Here is a 15762-nt window from a genome sequence, read left to right as displayed (position 1 = left end):
ACCTTGACATACTTTCTCATTATAACAAGATATTTCTCGAATCTCATCCACTTCTGAAATTGTATATGAATGAAATTCATAGTATCCGCGTTTACATGGCAAATCTGATCCGCATAGATTTCTATGCGTCATAGATCTCTTCCTAAAATGTGATCCGAATGTACTGTATACATGGCAGTAACAAAAGTGTCCGTTAAGTCTCGTGCATAGAAATCTATGCGGAACAGATGTGTCCATGTCAATAAGGCTAGTGAGGTTATAGCACTATTTATTCTCACCCACCCCATCTTGAATTGAAGAGATAGATTTTTTTATTTTAAACATAGCAATAACAATGATCATTTGTGTACATCAAGCGAGGCACGAAACCACACCATCAACTAAGTTGCTTGTTCTCTTGCATCTTCCTCATCCTCGCTGGTGTCTGGACTGACCAGGCCCATCGGATCACATTCCTCTTCCTCACAAACGTCAAGGAGGACAGAGGCCAATGGACCTAGAGCAGTCTTATACCGCTGCAGGACCATTTGATGTCGTTCTTCCACTTCCGCAAGTCTTCTTGCCAAGAGACAGTGAAGTCCATTTTCATCTTCTACAAGTAGAGGACAGAAAACTCAACGACGTTAATATATATTGAAACATCCCCCACTAATTGAATACATTAAATGGGATCCCCAAAACTTGTCTTTAACTTACCGTATCTTGCAAGCTCCGTCTTGAGGGCCACTCCCAGGTTCTGCAACCACGTACAGTGCAGGGCCATCTCCAACACCAGGATAGGGAGCTCCTCTTCCAGCCGTGTTTTCAGCATTTCCTGGTCGTGCAGTCGTTTCTTGACCCCGATTGTTACTAATGATCCAAAATATTAAGATCAATACATGAGTATCTGGCATAACATTTAGCAATGCAACCATAATGGAAACAGAATTTAGAAATGATGTTTCTTTCCCAAAATCGTTTTATATATTACAAAACCACCATTATATTTAATATATCATTTCAGGATAGTTCACTATTCCGATATACTGCATGACATTTTAAAAGCATTGAAAAATGCATACCACTGCCATAGTCCTCCCATGGCCATATTGCGCCAGTGCTCTGTCCAGCCAAAGAGTGGTCAACCAAGGCCACATCAATCCTTTTGGAGAGGTCTGCAACAAGACTGTTGTATTTATCAATCTCCTGGAGAAGGCGCTTTTTGTCTTCCGTCAACTTTCTTCGGAGACGATGGCGAAGCTTGTTGCTGTCTAGATTGTTTAGGAGAAACGTAATATGCAGACACAAAAACCTTGTATAGGTTATATTAAAAACAATATAGATACATTGTTAGGTATACCGGATAACTCAAGAAAAAGCCTACATACCATTCTGACGGTAGAGGGTTTGTTTCTGTTGCTTTAGACCCAGATGGAGACCCTCAATGGACTGCTGGAGAACGTGCAGACCCGTTACTGGGGTCTCTGTAGATATCCGTTAGGGTGAAATTAAGCTCAGTGTACTGTATTCTATACAATGCAACCGAGTTTTCTAGATTTTTGCAGCACTAATGCTTCACTGATTGTGTATTATTTTGATACCGTTTGAACACAAATGTCTGTAAGGAAACTGCAAAAAGGCATGTATATTGTTCTGTCCTCACCGCTCTCTGCCCATTCCTTGACTTCAGCAATCCACTGTACAGCCATTGCATTTGAGCACTGCAGGTCCTTCTGCAGTTGTGACAGCCTCTCTGCCTCTTCTTCTGCCCTTTTAGATGTCTAAAATATTTACAATAATTACAATAGGAACTCAGTCTGCCTAACAACTGGCACAAAAACATACATGAATATGAAACATACCTTCACATATCTTGTGGAGAGGGCCTTGTGTAGCGTCTCTGCTTTGTGATGGTTCCAACCCATTGCATGCACAGTGAGCATGTCCACACGTGCTGGTATAAGGAGAATTACATTATGTTCTGCAATCTATGAGCAATATTAGATGATAGCATAAACTCAGACCAAAGTGACTTACCTGCTTTTGACATGTACTTTGTTGTCAGGGCACAACGGGAGAGGTAGCTGTTTATTTGCTCCACCTCCTCACCGGCAGTTGTGCCTGCTCCCTTCTGATTCCGACCACTCCATTTTATCTGTTGCAAGGATGGGTGGATTTGGGGTTCATTAGAGCCAATGAAGCAGTTGGAAAACGTGGACAAATATTATGGAAAAGGAATTCAGCTTAAAGCTGTCCATTCCTATAGTAACACATGGCGTATTCATTTGAAAATAACAGATAACAGACATACCTCACACTTGGTAGCATGAGCTCTTGCATGCATGATGCTCAGGAAGGGCTTCATTTCTGTGAGGCTCTTGAGAGCTGGAATGACCGAAGCAACTTTTTGTAGGTATGGCCAGTATTTGCATGCCACATCCATAGCAAAAAACTGTGCCTTGCTTGGGAGAAGCTCCCTTTGGAGATACATAGGATACACAAATATCTCTCCTCGGTACATGTTAAGGGCTTTTAAAAGGAAGCCATGCCGACACACCGCAACCTCAACGCCTTCCTCATCCAGTTTAGAGGCCCGCCTAGAGGTCTCCCTTGCTGCTGCCCATTGAGAGTCTCCACATGTGCCTCTCCCCTTTATCTGTGAATATAGTGCATACACATATTGTTAATGTAATTCACGACAAAAGAGTAGGGAGTATGGAATACTTCTAGAAGTCCAGGAAATGCAATGATTCCTTTAGTAACAGAACTATTTGAGTGTTTAAACTTAGCTTAAACTTACATTCTTCACCGCCATCTGTATTGTGTTGACAAAATCAGACACCTCACTGTCTTTGGCTAGAAATAGCCCATCAAAAAAGGGAGTGTCATTAGATCTAGGGGAAAAATATATAACATCCATTACCTACTCTTGTTGTCACTTACAGTCACGACTCAATTACCAAAGAGAACTTAAAGTGCACCTTCCAGTATGGCCAAAGCGATAAAGCTTCCTGTTGCCATCTGCTGACACTGCTACCATTTCAGGTGTGCAGGCAGGGCAGGTGAAAGGGGTATCACAGCAGAGCTGGTCTTTCTCAAAGGAGGCGTATGCAAACTCAAGAAAGCTCCTCTGCAGGGCATCCCCGTTGATCTGTCCAGACTAGAAAGTATATCAGAATATGGAAAACATTTTTGAGATAGTCAAAAAATAAATAAAAAAATTGCTGACAATATTGGTGAGCATAATAAATAGTATTGCTGATGTCACTTACTCTTCCTGCGCACAGTGTGCGATGTTCCAGCATTTTTGCAAGGGCTTGCCTGGAGAATCCAGGTGAGATCAACTTCAGCTCCTGAAAGGTGTTGAGGAGGTCCACCGTGTAGATTGTGGAAGCATTTGCAGAAGCTGGCCAATATCCACTCCTGACTAGGTCTCTCACATCAGGGGCCCACTGCTGCAGGCATGTTTGGCACACATAACGTGGCAAATGCAAATCATAACGCCCTAACGAAAAAAACAACATTAGTCATAATCATTGACACATATTGTATATTAGACTAACAGAAGTCTAAATAGAGAACTGGTTTCTACCATTGATGGTAATCAAGATGACTGGTTTCCCAGCTTCCACTGTGAAGCTAGGGACCTGGCAGGTGCAGTGCTGTGCTGGCATTGTGGGTAAAATGCGATCTGTCGAAAAGAAAAGTGAACATTCTGTATATGGCAGCAGACTGAATAAACAAGATAAGGATCAGGAAGTCTAGACAGGTAGATTTGTCAGACCTTACCTTGCTCATCTGGGCATATATTCCAGTCTCTCCTCTTGAGATACATGTGGATGGGGGAATGGCTTTAAAGAAGCCATCCACCACGCTGTCCCTGTTGTGGAGTGGCCGTTTGCTGTGGTTATGCATGTCGCAGGCCCCACAAAACCACTGCTCCGGAAGGCACTCTCTGCACCTAAGCAGACAAAACACTCAAGTCAAGTCACTCAATTTATATGATATACTTTTTTTAGTGTACATAGATACATTCTATTATTTGATTGATGAACATCCAACCTTATAACAGCCGGCTTGTGGCAGAAGCAACACAATGGCTTGCCAACAGCCTCAGATTCCAAAAGGCATCTGAGGTGGTACGGCCGTGCTTCCTCCCAACGGTCAGAGGCTTTCTGCTGCCTAACAGACCACGATGATGCTGCGCTTCTCTCAGGCTCAGCAGGACAGGGGCTTGAATCCAGTAGGGCAGAAAGCCTCTCCATGTTTTGTTCTGCAAATAAAATATAACCAAATGATCTACATTCTATATACAGTATTTGGATTTCAGAATTAAACACTGTATATTTACCAAACATCTCTTGAGGATTTTGCTGTGCTCTGGGTAAGGGCAAGGAATCCTCTGAAGGAAGTGCCAACACCTCAGTGTCCATGCCTGTTAAACAGTACATGACAGATTAATATATCTCTACGGCAGACACTCAAGTGCTTGCACTGCTGCAAGAAACTCATTTGACAGTAAGTACGTCAATCAAACGGTCGTACTGCACTCCCTCTCCCCCGCTCCCATGTACTTGTACTTGGAATGGGTAGAGTCAGCGTTGAAGGAGAGGGGGTAGGACCATTTGAGTTGTGTATTTTCAAAATCTGCTGGCGTTTCGCAAATCCCATACCCAACCTTTAACGGTCCAAATGTTACAAATCGACTTTGACCCACGGGAACGAAAAATCGAATAATAGAAAATTCTGACCCATCCCTAATTGCCATGGGTAATTGTTTGTCACCAAATTAAACTAATCTGAATTTGCACATAAACAAACCTGTAGTTAGGCCACTCCATCGGTCTGCACGGCCTGTATGGCCCGCACGGCCTCCACGTCTCCCTCTGGCCTTGCCGCGTCCGCTCCGTTTGGTTGAGCTCCGTGGTGAATCCCCTCCAGATCTTGCCCGATTGACATTCTCCCGCAGCCTCCTGTGTGTTTAAGTCCAACATCTTGTTAGACGGAGTTTCTGAGGTACTGAAACATTCATTTCATGTACAAGTTCAAGTTCAGTTAATGTACAAAAGGTTGTTACCATGGCTCCTGCAAGGAATTGGCCATGCATCAACCCAACGGCAAGGTGTCTTCCTTCTGTGCGGGGGTCACGGAGATCCAGGGTCAAACAACTTGTCCATAGCAACACGAGAGAAAAGTTACAGCGATAGAATGAATAGAACTACTGCCGACAATCGATCTTGAGAATGCTTGTAAGATTAGCAGTCCTAGCTATATGTCGCTCGAGAGCAGCGTCATAGAGCTCGTAAGTTCGCCCCTTCCGGTAGGCCCCTCATGGGACCTCTGAGATCGAAAAATATGAATGGGTTTCAATGGAGAGAAAGTAATTATTTTCTGGTCCCCCTCTTTATATGTGCTGGATTACACATATGTATACGTAGCGGAAGAGTCGGAGCCAGGCTGAGCCAAAGTCGGCGCATTTTCCACATAGCCTGCATTAATAGAGTCATTTTTTAGTTTTTATAGTTTTTTATAGCTGCTAGGCGTAAAGAGTTCACCTTTCAAAGCGGGATGTTTATTGCGGGGGAGGAGCCACGGCGGCAGTCGTGATCGTAATTTCCGGTTAGTGCACCACGGAGTACTCGATTTGGAACAGCACTCACATCTGAAAAATTAACGTAGTAGATAGTACGGATAGTATACTTCCTTTAAGTATACTCATGGAAGTACAGGTATTGGAACACGGCAGCTGTCACGTTAAAATTGTACCGGGGGCGAAAATTGTACCGGCCTACGTCATCGTTTGTTTACATCCTGACAACCTGACAACCTGCCCTGCAACAGACGACGCGATGCAGAAAACATGTTTCCAAACGACGAAATAACATAATACAGATAGCGGATCGCTATCTGAATTATGATAGATAGCGATAACACTTGTTTTTTTACTTTATATTTGTATTGTATTTAATTGTTTAATCGAAACAATAAAGAAAATTGCCCGCGAAACGGGCGATCGCGTCAAATGACGCGTCAAATCACGTAGGAAGGTTCTTGAACATTCTAGACTATGAAACCTGCTTAAAATCACTCAGTTTACTAGCTATATTCGATTAAACAATTCAATACAATACAAATATAAAGTAAAAACAAGTGTTTATCTAGCGATCCGTTATCTGTATTGTGTTTCAAGAACCTCATACGTCATTTGACGCGATCGCCCGTTTCGCGGGCAAAACATTTGTCATTTGACGCGATCGCCCGTTTGGCGGGCAATTTTTTTTATTGTTTCGATTAAACAATTAAATACAATACAAATATAAAGTAAAAACAAGTGTTATCACTATCTATCATAATACAGATAGCGATCCGCTATCTGTATTATGTTATTTCGTCGTTTGGAAACATGTTTTCTGCATCGCGTCGTCTGTTGCCGGGCAGGTTGTCAGGATGTAAACAAACGATGACGTAGGCCGGTACAATTTTCGCCCCCGGTACAATTTTAACGTGACACAGCCTTAACAGCATAGCCTATTTGTATAATAAGGGAAATAATTACTTTTCCAAAGCCAAAACTTACTTTATTTTTCAAGTTTTACAAAGAAGAAATCTAAAAATCATTGTACAAGATACTGTGTGTGTGTGTGTGTGTGTGTGTGTGTGTGTGTGTGTGTGTGTGTGTGTGTGTGTGTGTGTGTGTGTGTGTGTGTGTGTGTGTGTGTGCGTGCGTGCGTGCGTGCGTGCGTGTGTGTGTCTGTGCGTGTGCGTATAACACGCTATTTTATGTTGAAATGCGACGTAATCCAGTGTTCACGAAAAGTACACTGTCAACGTATGCTTTTGGCGACTGGGTTGGCTCTCAGATATACGTGTTTCTAACAAGATGATATCATTAAAAGTTACATAAAGTAACAGTTTAATAACACAAACGCAGGAAGCACGTGAGCTGCTAGTTTAGCGAAAGCAACCTGACGTCGTTGAAACATGCGAGCGAGCCGATCAAATCCTAATAACTATAAAACTAAAGATCAGACACAATCACTGACTGAAGATTATGCAAGTAAAAAGTATATTTCTCGCTAGAAATGTTATTAGAAACACGTTTAACGGTGAATCGGTCCTAAAATATTGCATTTCCCATTCAGATAATAAAGATTAATAAAGATCATACACATTCACTGACTGAAGATTATGTAAGGAAAATGTACATTTCTCGCTAGAAATGTCATTAGAAACGCGTTTAATGGTGTATCTGTCCTAAAATATTGCATTTCCCATTCAGATAATAAAGATTAATATAAGCTACGCCGTGTTCCGGAGCCGCGGGGGATTCTGGGAATTGGGGTTCTCAGTTGACAAATGGGGCTTTTGTTAACTTGTTTTGTTGTTAGGATTAAGTGGGGTTAATGGGTTCGGGATGTTATGTGGTTGTGTGTTGTTCTATTAACATTGTTCGTGTGTTCATTATTGTCGACACCGTCACCGAGAGTGACGTGACCATCGTTTCGTGCAGCTGTTCCGTGTTGAAGTCTCGTTCAATAAAAACCAACTCTCGTTGTCGAGCGTTCAATAAAAACCAACTCTCGTTGTCGAGCGTGCCCCCCCCCCTACAAACGTGTCTCCCCCCCTCAACAAACGTGTCGTCCCCCCCCCCCCCCCTTCAACTAACGTGTGTCCCCCCCCCCCCCCCTACAATCGTGTGTCCCCCCCCCCCTCAACAAACGTGTCTTCCCCCCCCCCCCCCCCCCTCCCCGGTCAACAACAGTCTCCCCCCCCCCCCCTAAACAATCGTGTCCCAAACCCCGAAACCCGCCTCCACAGCGGCACACGTGGATACTGTAGGTATAACACGCTATTTTTTACGTTGAAATGCTACGTATCCAGTGTTCATGGAAACGTACACCGTCAACGTTTTTTCTTGGCGACTGGGTTGCTGGGTTGGTGACACAAACCAGCACCGCAAACGTTCTCTCCCGCTTGAGATGACGTGTTTCTTTATAGTGTAACGACCTCGCCGGTGACATAATCATGTCGAGTCATTAGTTGAAGGTAGTTTTAATGGACCAAAACCAGGTCACTGAAACCCGTAACATTGTAACAACATTGAAACCAACAGCTGAAAACCGGACCCAAACAAACCCCGGTTACCCCGGCAACACGGTCTCACTCGCGTGCAGGCCCCCACCCTCCTGTTCTTCCAAGGCCCTCCCCCAGCTGACCTAATGATTCGCCCCACACGCTGTTTGACAAGAATAACATTACAATACATGCACATAGAACAACTGGCATAACGGACAACGAAATATAATGTAACACATAACACACAAACTATTTAACTGTCTCAGGGTCGCTACAATAGATTCATGGGTCTGATTCGCCGATTTCCCATGCTGATATCCCCGAAGATTCTCGGGCATCTTCGACAATTTGGCTATAGATTGTCTCATTACACGCTAAATAATATAATTATAGCCTAATTATATATATAGGTTTTGGCATAAACATAACTAGGGTGCACTGTACTATCTGCGCACACCCTTTCTGAAGCCTCTCTCTCGCTCTCTCTCTCTCTCTCTCTGTCCCTCCCGCTCTCTCTTTCTCTCTCTCTCGTAGCGTTTTGTGGAGCACGTTAATTGTCTTGGAACACTCCCATTCAGAATGCATTGGTTTACATTTCGTTTTGTGTAACACGCAAAAAGTCGGACTATCGTGCTCGGGAACACGCTTCAATAGATTAACGTTCGTGCGCAGGAGCACGCAATGGCGTGATACCGGGTTGTACTGTGGCCCGACGCACATGGGAGATGTCGCTTGACACTGAGGAGCAGCTGTGTGCCACCTTACGTGGGTGTCCCTTCAGCATCCAGCTTGATGAGACAACAACTGCCGACAACAATGCCCTCTTAATGGGATATGTTAGGTATTTGTCTGGGGGGGATCTCAAGGAGGACTTCTTGTTTGGGAAGTGTCTCACCACCGACACATGAGGGCAGACCATCTTCAACGCCCTGACTGAGTTCCTGCAGGAGAAGGCCATCCCGGTGACGAAAATCTTCGCCTGTCCCACGGACGGAGCGCCGGCTATGGTCGGGAGATACCGCGGATTTGCGACGCTCCTGAAAAAAGAGGTCCCACATGTGCTTACCGTGCACTGTGTACTGCACCGTCACAACTTGGTGGCAAAAACCATCTCTGACTCACTCCATCGGTCCCTTGATATAGCGGTCAAAACCATCAATAAAATAATAGCCCATGCTCTTAAAGACCGGCTCTTCAGGCAGCTTTGTGGAGAAAATGTATTTTCAGCGCCTGCTGTTTCATACGGAGGTGCGCTGGCTCTCCAAGGGGAACTGCTTGGCCAGGCCGCGTGAGCTGTTCGACTCGGTCCTCGAATTCCTGAAGAAGGCCGATGCGAGGCCGGGCTCTCTTTTTGTAGCCCGTTTTCGTCATTCCTCTTGCTGTGGTTCAGTTCCAGCTGCTCCGTACTCTCCACAAATAGTTGCATTTAAAATACCTAATTAGGACTTACGCGCGCGATCTGTTTCGGGATAGTTAACTGTTCCTCTGATTATTCAGGTGACGAGCATATGTTGTTCACGTGATGCGCACATGATTTTTGTTGACACGTCTTGTAGCCTACATTTAATGTTCCTTTTGATTTAAAAAAAAGTTACATTACAACCAATGCTGATGTGGTTGTGTTTTTTTTCTTATCCAACCAGCCTCCTATCTGCTTAATAAAACTGGGGTTGTTGTTCGGGGGGGGGGGGAGACCAGAGGATCAGGGTAAGGTCAGGGGGGCGTTTGCTCAAAAAGGTTGAGAACCACTGATCTACTAGGTGGCACTGTCTCCTGGCGGGGTGACTTAAAGAGTTACCCCGTACACATGGAATATGTAACGCAGTGGAGAGATGGTCTCGATACGATAGAGAACGTTCGGGTTACGAGGTAACCCTGGTTCTCTGAGTGAAGAGACCATCTCTCCAATCCTGAGGCCGCCCGGAGGCAAGTTCCGATCAAACCATCACTGATTGCACGTCTACACAGGTGTTTGATAAGTTCGGGTGTAGGCGTGACCGGGCGTGCCGGTGTGTCTTAAAGCCTATCCACGGTCCTTAGTTAGCAGACATGGGGGTTATACCCCGTACATATGGAATATGTAACGGAGTGAATAGATGGTCTCTTCACTCAGAGAATCAGGGTTACCACGTAACCCGAACGTTACTGATAAATAAATACAGCAGCTATAGACAGGGGTGCACATAACTGGTACGCAGGTACATGCGCGACAAAAATCAGCATTGCGTAATGTAGGGTGACCAGACGTCCTCTTTTTCCCGGACATGTCCTCTTTTCGAGACCTAAAAAATGCGTCCGGCAGGGATTCCAAAAACGTCCGGTATTTTGCCTCGTCGCAAAAAAAAAGAAATATATATATTATTGTTATTATTATCTTTTTATATTTTTTTGCCTCGTCGCATATTTGTGTTTCTGGGTCTTTCACATAACCTACTAGTTATTACCATTGTATATGTCTATGGTTATTACGGCCTTCCAAGTTCTGGAAATGGTATCTCCCTTACGTTCCACCTTCTTGCGCGAGCTGACTGTAGAGAGAGTCTGTCATTGGGCGACCGATCTCATGTGCTCGTTGAGAAGGTGCCGTGTATAGACGGAATGAAACCCCCACTGCAGTACGTAGGCTCACGATACAAACCCCCCCCCCCCCCCCCCCCCCCCCCCCCCCCCCCCCCCTCCCCCCCCCCCCCCCCGTCAACAATCTTGCCCGGGGCGCAATTGGACCTAGGATCGCCACTGTCTGCAGCCATGCCTAAACGTAAATGTAAGTTCACGGACGAACTAAAGAAAAAATACCCATGTTTCCCCCCCCCCCCCCACCCCCCCGCGACGAAGTGTCCTCTTTTTCACAAACTCAAATCTGGTCACCCTACGTAATGCCACTTGTGTTACTGCGCGCCTTTGCATACTTGACCGATATCTCCTCTAACCTTACACACGTGTCGCTAGTCAACTACTCTTAGAGATGTCAGACAACAGCAAGCAGTTTCTTTGGCGTTTTGCCACCTACAAAGAAACGCCAACTGGAGCCAGAGCCGAAAAAAAGACTTTTATCGGAAAAGTGGCTCCAAGATGTGCAGTGGCTTGAAGCTAACGATGAGCGCACTGAAATGTGGCGCAAGATTTGCCGCGAACATCCACATCTAGCCGACAAAACGGGTGCATTTTATAAAGGCTCAAAGAATTTCAACCCTCCTTTATTTGACAGACATGAAAAGAGCAAGGAGCACACGAATGTGGCGCAAGCCATTGCTAATAAACAAGCTAGCAGAGATGAAATAGCCAGTCGCCCACTTACCAGATGGCGAGACAAGCTGAATGAGGAACAGCGGCAAGCTCTGTTTAATAATTTTCTCCTGGCCTTCCATAAAGCTAAACACGCACGTCCCATGTCTTCCTATTCTGAGGATATTCCTTTACTGAAGCGGCGAGGAGTAAATGTCGGAGGTGCATATCATTCACGTGAGGGGGGCACACGGATCATGCAGAGCATCACGCACACCATCAGTGCGGATTTACGAGCAAAGTTGCAGTCTGCTGAATTTTGGGGGCTGATGTTTGATGGATCTGAGGATATCACAGGAAATCATTTACATTGTGTGTCTGTGTCCAGCAGTTTTCCTCAGACTTTGTTGGACTGATTTAACTGGGTGCTGACCAGGCCCGGAGTGGCTAATCGGGAGGACCGGGACAATTCCCGGTGGGCCGGTCTGACTTTTGGGCTGCGAGGGCCGGTGTTCAATTATTATTTTTATCTTATTTTGTGCCGGTGTTCAGGCATGGCACTGAGTGGGTATCACGTGTCTGACGTAACGTCCGTGCACAGTGCAAACCGCACACTTTCAGTGTTTTTTGAAGCCTAGCTTCAACCCCAGAAGTGCAAGGAAAATAATAATGCAAAATGGAAAATAAAAAGAGCAAGGGTGGCGCAGAAAAAGCGAGGATTAAAAAGAGAAAAACCCTGGAGACACATGCAGCCGAATGTGCAAAAATCGGCAGCTTTTTCAATCAAACGTGCTCGCGGTCTAAAACAACCAATGAAAACGATGAAACGGGTAAGACAAGATGTTGAAAAAAATGCAACTTTACCTGCACCCGTGCACCGTTCAAGTGAATTAATTAACCTATCAAGTCAATGATACAAAACCTATCAAGTATGATACAATCGGCGTTGTATCATACAGTATAGCCTGTCTAACCTAACGTTACATAATTTAAATAATATTATGATGCGACGACACATAACTGGCCACAAACTTTGTCTTGTAGCCCCTCAGATACAAGATGCATCACCAAGCACCAGCCATGAGCCCACAGATCCAGAGTGTGCAGGTAGGATTGCTCATTAAGTATTGTGTAGACCTAGCCTGGTCCTACCAGACTCGTACTTCATTTCATTTGCACAGAGAGTCTGGACCTACTCAATTGACAAACGTTAACTCACTTGAAGGCGGGTGTCTGTTGAAGTTTAAAACTATTGGATCTTCCCAGTGCCACTCTGGATCTGCCATAACCAATCGCTAACGTTTTGGCCGGGAATCACGTTGCGCGCAGGCTGTAAACAAACAAAACACCGTGCATGAAGATGTCCGTAAACGAGAGCTGACTGGATTAGATATCTGAACACTAATATGCTTGATATTTGATATAGCAGAAAAGGACATGCTGAAGTTGTATTTGTGAAATCTAAGTTCTGATTATGTTACTTATTACAGAGTGCAACCCTCTTTATTTTTTCTAATTTAATATGTAATATTTTATTTATTCTTTTTATAATTTGTTGAAAAGGATGTTGTGTTGCAAAGAATAATGGTGGAGATGTGCACTCATGTTGAAATAAATCCCCATTGTGAAGCAACCATTACTTCCACTGAATGGGAATTATTTTAGAAAAAATACACAGAATTACAAGGCTTTAGAGAACAGTGCGCTATTGTATGCCGCTTACCATGTAAAGTTAAGAATACATTATTTTAATATGATAGGTTGTGAACTAAAGGGGGCCGGTCTGAGGCATGAAACTCCAGGGCTGAAAATGAGTCCCACTCCGGCCCTGGTGCTGACCGAACCACGCAGGCCATAACAGACAGACTTTGTCACTGTGGGCTCAGACGGGTCAACGTCGGTGTGTACAACGGCGCTGTGCCTAAACTCCGGTGACTTGCAGCAGTTGGAGACTCCCTTGTGCACGGTCTGTGTACAGCACATACACTGGAAAATTTCGCGAAATCAGCTGATCGCAAATTTCCTTACTGTGAGACATTCAATCGCGCTGTGGTCAGGCTGCTGCAGTTTTGAAAAGGTGGAGCAAAAAAAACTGCTGCACTGAAGAAACTGTGTGAAGAAAGTGAGATTTCCTTTGTGAAACTGGGTAAGTTTCATAATATCAGGTGGTCTGTATGGAGGCATGAAATTCTGTTAAAAATATCAAGACTATTGGCCAGCCAGTTAAATGCAACTGGCTTCGAGTGATAACAGTGACTTGCAGCATATCTGCACAGAGCATTTTCAGTGCTTTCTATCAAACATGCTTGACATTGGCAACATTTTGAAGACCACATCCATTAGGTTTCATAAGGAAAAGCTGACCATTGGATGGATGAACTCATGGTGGCCACTGGACAGTTCACACTTCTGCTTGATGGTGAAGGCCACAGCAGGGCACACACTGTTTCTAATGCTGATGCTGACAGAGACAAGACAAGCTTACTCAGGGGGTTAATTGAAGAGTTTGAAATCAGATATGACTCCCTCAAGTCATGTGATCATTTCTTAGTATTTGATCCTTCAACATGGTCTCAGGAAATGCTAGACCTCCACAGTTTTGGAAACACTACAGTTTGCATCAAGAAATATGAGGCCACCTTGCAACTTGACAAAGACACCACTATGACAGAATGGATGCGCTTAAAGCAGGCAGGAAAACGCCTGGGAGCCTCTTCTGTGTATGACTTAGTCCAAATAGTAAATAAAAGTAACCCAGATGCTTACTCCAACATCAACAAGGTGGTTAAGCTGTCTCTTACGCTGCCTTTAGGTGCAGCTGGTGAGAGGGGATTCTCACATCTCAACATAATAAAAACCAAGTAGAGATCTCGTCTGTCACATGCTCATCTCTCAGCCCTGATGCACATTCACCTGTCAAAGCAGACCACAGAGACATTGTGGATTGGTTGAGCACCCTAATCGGATGCTCAACCAAGGACAGGGAGGTGCATCCAGTGTTTCCCCTATATGCACCTAGCAGCGGTGGTACGCCGCTGCTGAAATATGACCGCCGCTGCTGAATTTCTTTTTTTTAACAAGAGGAGAGGAGAGCTTCATATTAACGGAGGAACTTCCGCAGATTCTGAGTTTGCGGTTCAATGGATCATCAGTGAAACATCGTGGCGACACAATTGAGTGTAGTAACCCAGAGAACCAGCTACAACATTGTTTTCACCAAAACGAGCCGTCCTTAGCAAATGGTGAATTGCATTGGCTTCTACGAGCAGTCGGCTTTCAGCCGCGAGCTTAGGGACCGTCTGCAAAGTGCAAAACTGAAAACGACCACAATCGTTAAATTTCAATAGCGTCGCCATTATTGACTCTAGAGCCCCAAAACTTGTTCCATAGAGGCATGGCCTCTTCATCGTCCTACTACAACCTTTCGTTTTGAAAAAAAAATCTCTTATTTTTTACAATTTTTTATTTAGGAACAATTTCAATAGCGTTGCCATTATTGACTCTAGATCCCTAAAACGTTTTCCATATGCATGGGCTCTTTATGGTCTTACTGCAACCTAATGTTTTGAAAAATATATCTCTACTTATTTTTAAGAAATGTCTTTTTAGCAAAAATGTCAATATACATTCTTTTTAGCTACATTTTCAGTACCGTCACCATTATTGACTCTAGAGCCCCAAAACTTGTTCAATAGTATGCTCCTACTACAACCTTTGTGATGGGGAGAGGGGAGGGAGTGGGAAGATGCATTGGTTTGAGTCAGACCTTTTCGATTGTTGTAGTATTTGGGTTATGGTATTTTAATGTATAGGGTGGTTGTTGATATAAAATATTTTTTGTTAAATAAATGTAAACAATGGTTTTAAAGATTATACTTGTAATATGTTCAATCTCTCCTTATTTCCCCTGCTAATTTCTGTGCACGAATGTACTGTATGTAATGTTGCCAGCAGACACATAGAAACCTCCCGGCAGGTTGCGCTTTGCGAGCACACAAAAAATTGCGCGCGAAAAACATAACATTTCACCTCCGCTGCTGCAACTCCATCCTAGGGGAAACACTGGCATCTGCAGCATCTTCATCATCTACAATGCAGGAAGCTGAAGCAGTGGACAGTGGGGGCGACACTGTGGAGGACAGTGGGGGCGACACTGTGGACGACAGTGGGGGCAACACTGAGGACGACAGTGAGGAAGACTGCACTTTAAGACTTTAAGACCACGCTACTTATGAGCCGAGTACCAAACGCCATCTCCTGGTACCTACTGAGTAACCCACTGAAAAAGTTACGTGCACCCCTGGCTATAGATAAGATGTGCAGGGGTTATTTCAGTTTGATATTCGACTAAGAATTGCATCTGCAACCAACCCGTAATAAATTTGGTGGAGGTGTCACACTAAATTTGTACCGGCTGCCAAATTTGTACCGGGCGCGTCATCCATACGTAATCCATTCCAAACCTGCCTGTCAGCGGATGAT

The 15762-nt window shown here is 44.4% G+C and overlaps 1 protein-coding gene and 1 long non-coding RNA gene across 3 annotated transcripts; both read right to left on the bottom strand.

The window, feature by feature from the left end:
- Nucleotides 1-3778, bottom strand: LOC130390471 (uncharacterized). Of its 2 annotated transcripts, XM_056600462.1 has the most exons (12): nucleotides 3572-3778; nucleotides 3252-3484; nucleotides 2961-3139; nucleotides 2780-2873; nucleotides 2291-2635; nucleotides 2017-2134; nucleotides 1842-1933; nucleotides 1643-1760; nucleotides 1368-1463; nucleotides 1062-1250; nucleotides 697-849; nucleotides 1-592 (listed from the first exon to the last, which is right to left on the bottom strand). In XM_056600462.1, exons 1-12 carry the CDS (start codon nucleotides 3651-3653, stop codon nucleotides 381-383), a joined length of 1911 nt encoding a protein of 636 aa, XP_056456437.1. In that variant the 5' UTR covers nucleotides 3654-3778; the 3' UTR covers nucleotides 1-380. The 2 variants fall into 2 exon arrangements, with proteins under 2 accessions (XP_056456437.1, XP_056456430.1); XM_056600455.1 differs by lacking the exon at nucleotides 1062-1250.
- Nucleotides 3779-3786: 8 nt separating this feature from the next.
- On the bottom strand, nucleotides 3787-4914 carry LOC130391728 (uncharacterized). Its single transcript, XR_008896939.1, has 4 exons — nucleotides 4801-4914; nucleotides 4331-4414; nucleotides 4042-4252; nucleotides 3787-3940 (listed from the first exon to the last, which is right to left on the bottom strand). It is a non-coding gene; the product is annotated as an uncharacterized LOC130391728 (long non-coding RNA).
- Nucleotides 4915-15762: the final 10848 nt, after the last annotated feature.

This window comes from Gadus chalcogrammus, chromosome 1, assembly GCF_026213295.1.
Source record: "Gadus chalcogrammus isolate NIFS_2021 chromosome 1, NIFS_Gcha_1.0, whole genome shotgun sequence".
In the NCBI taxonomy this organism is placed as follows: Eukaryota; Metazoa; Chordata; class Actinopteri; order Gadiformes; family Gadidae; genus Gadus; species Gadus chalcogrammus.
This window is presented reverse-complemented; position numbering and strand designations above follow the sequence as displayed.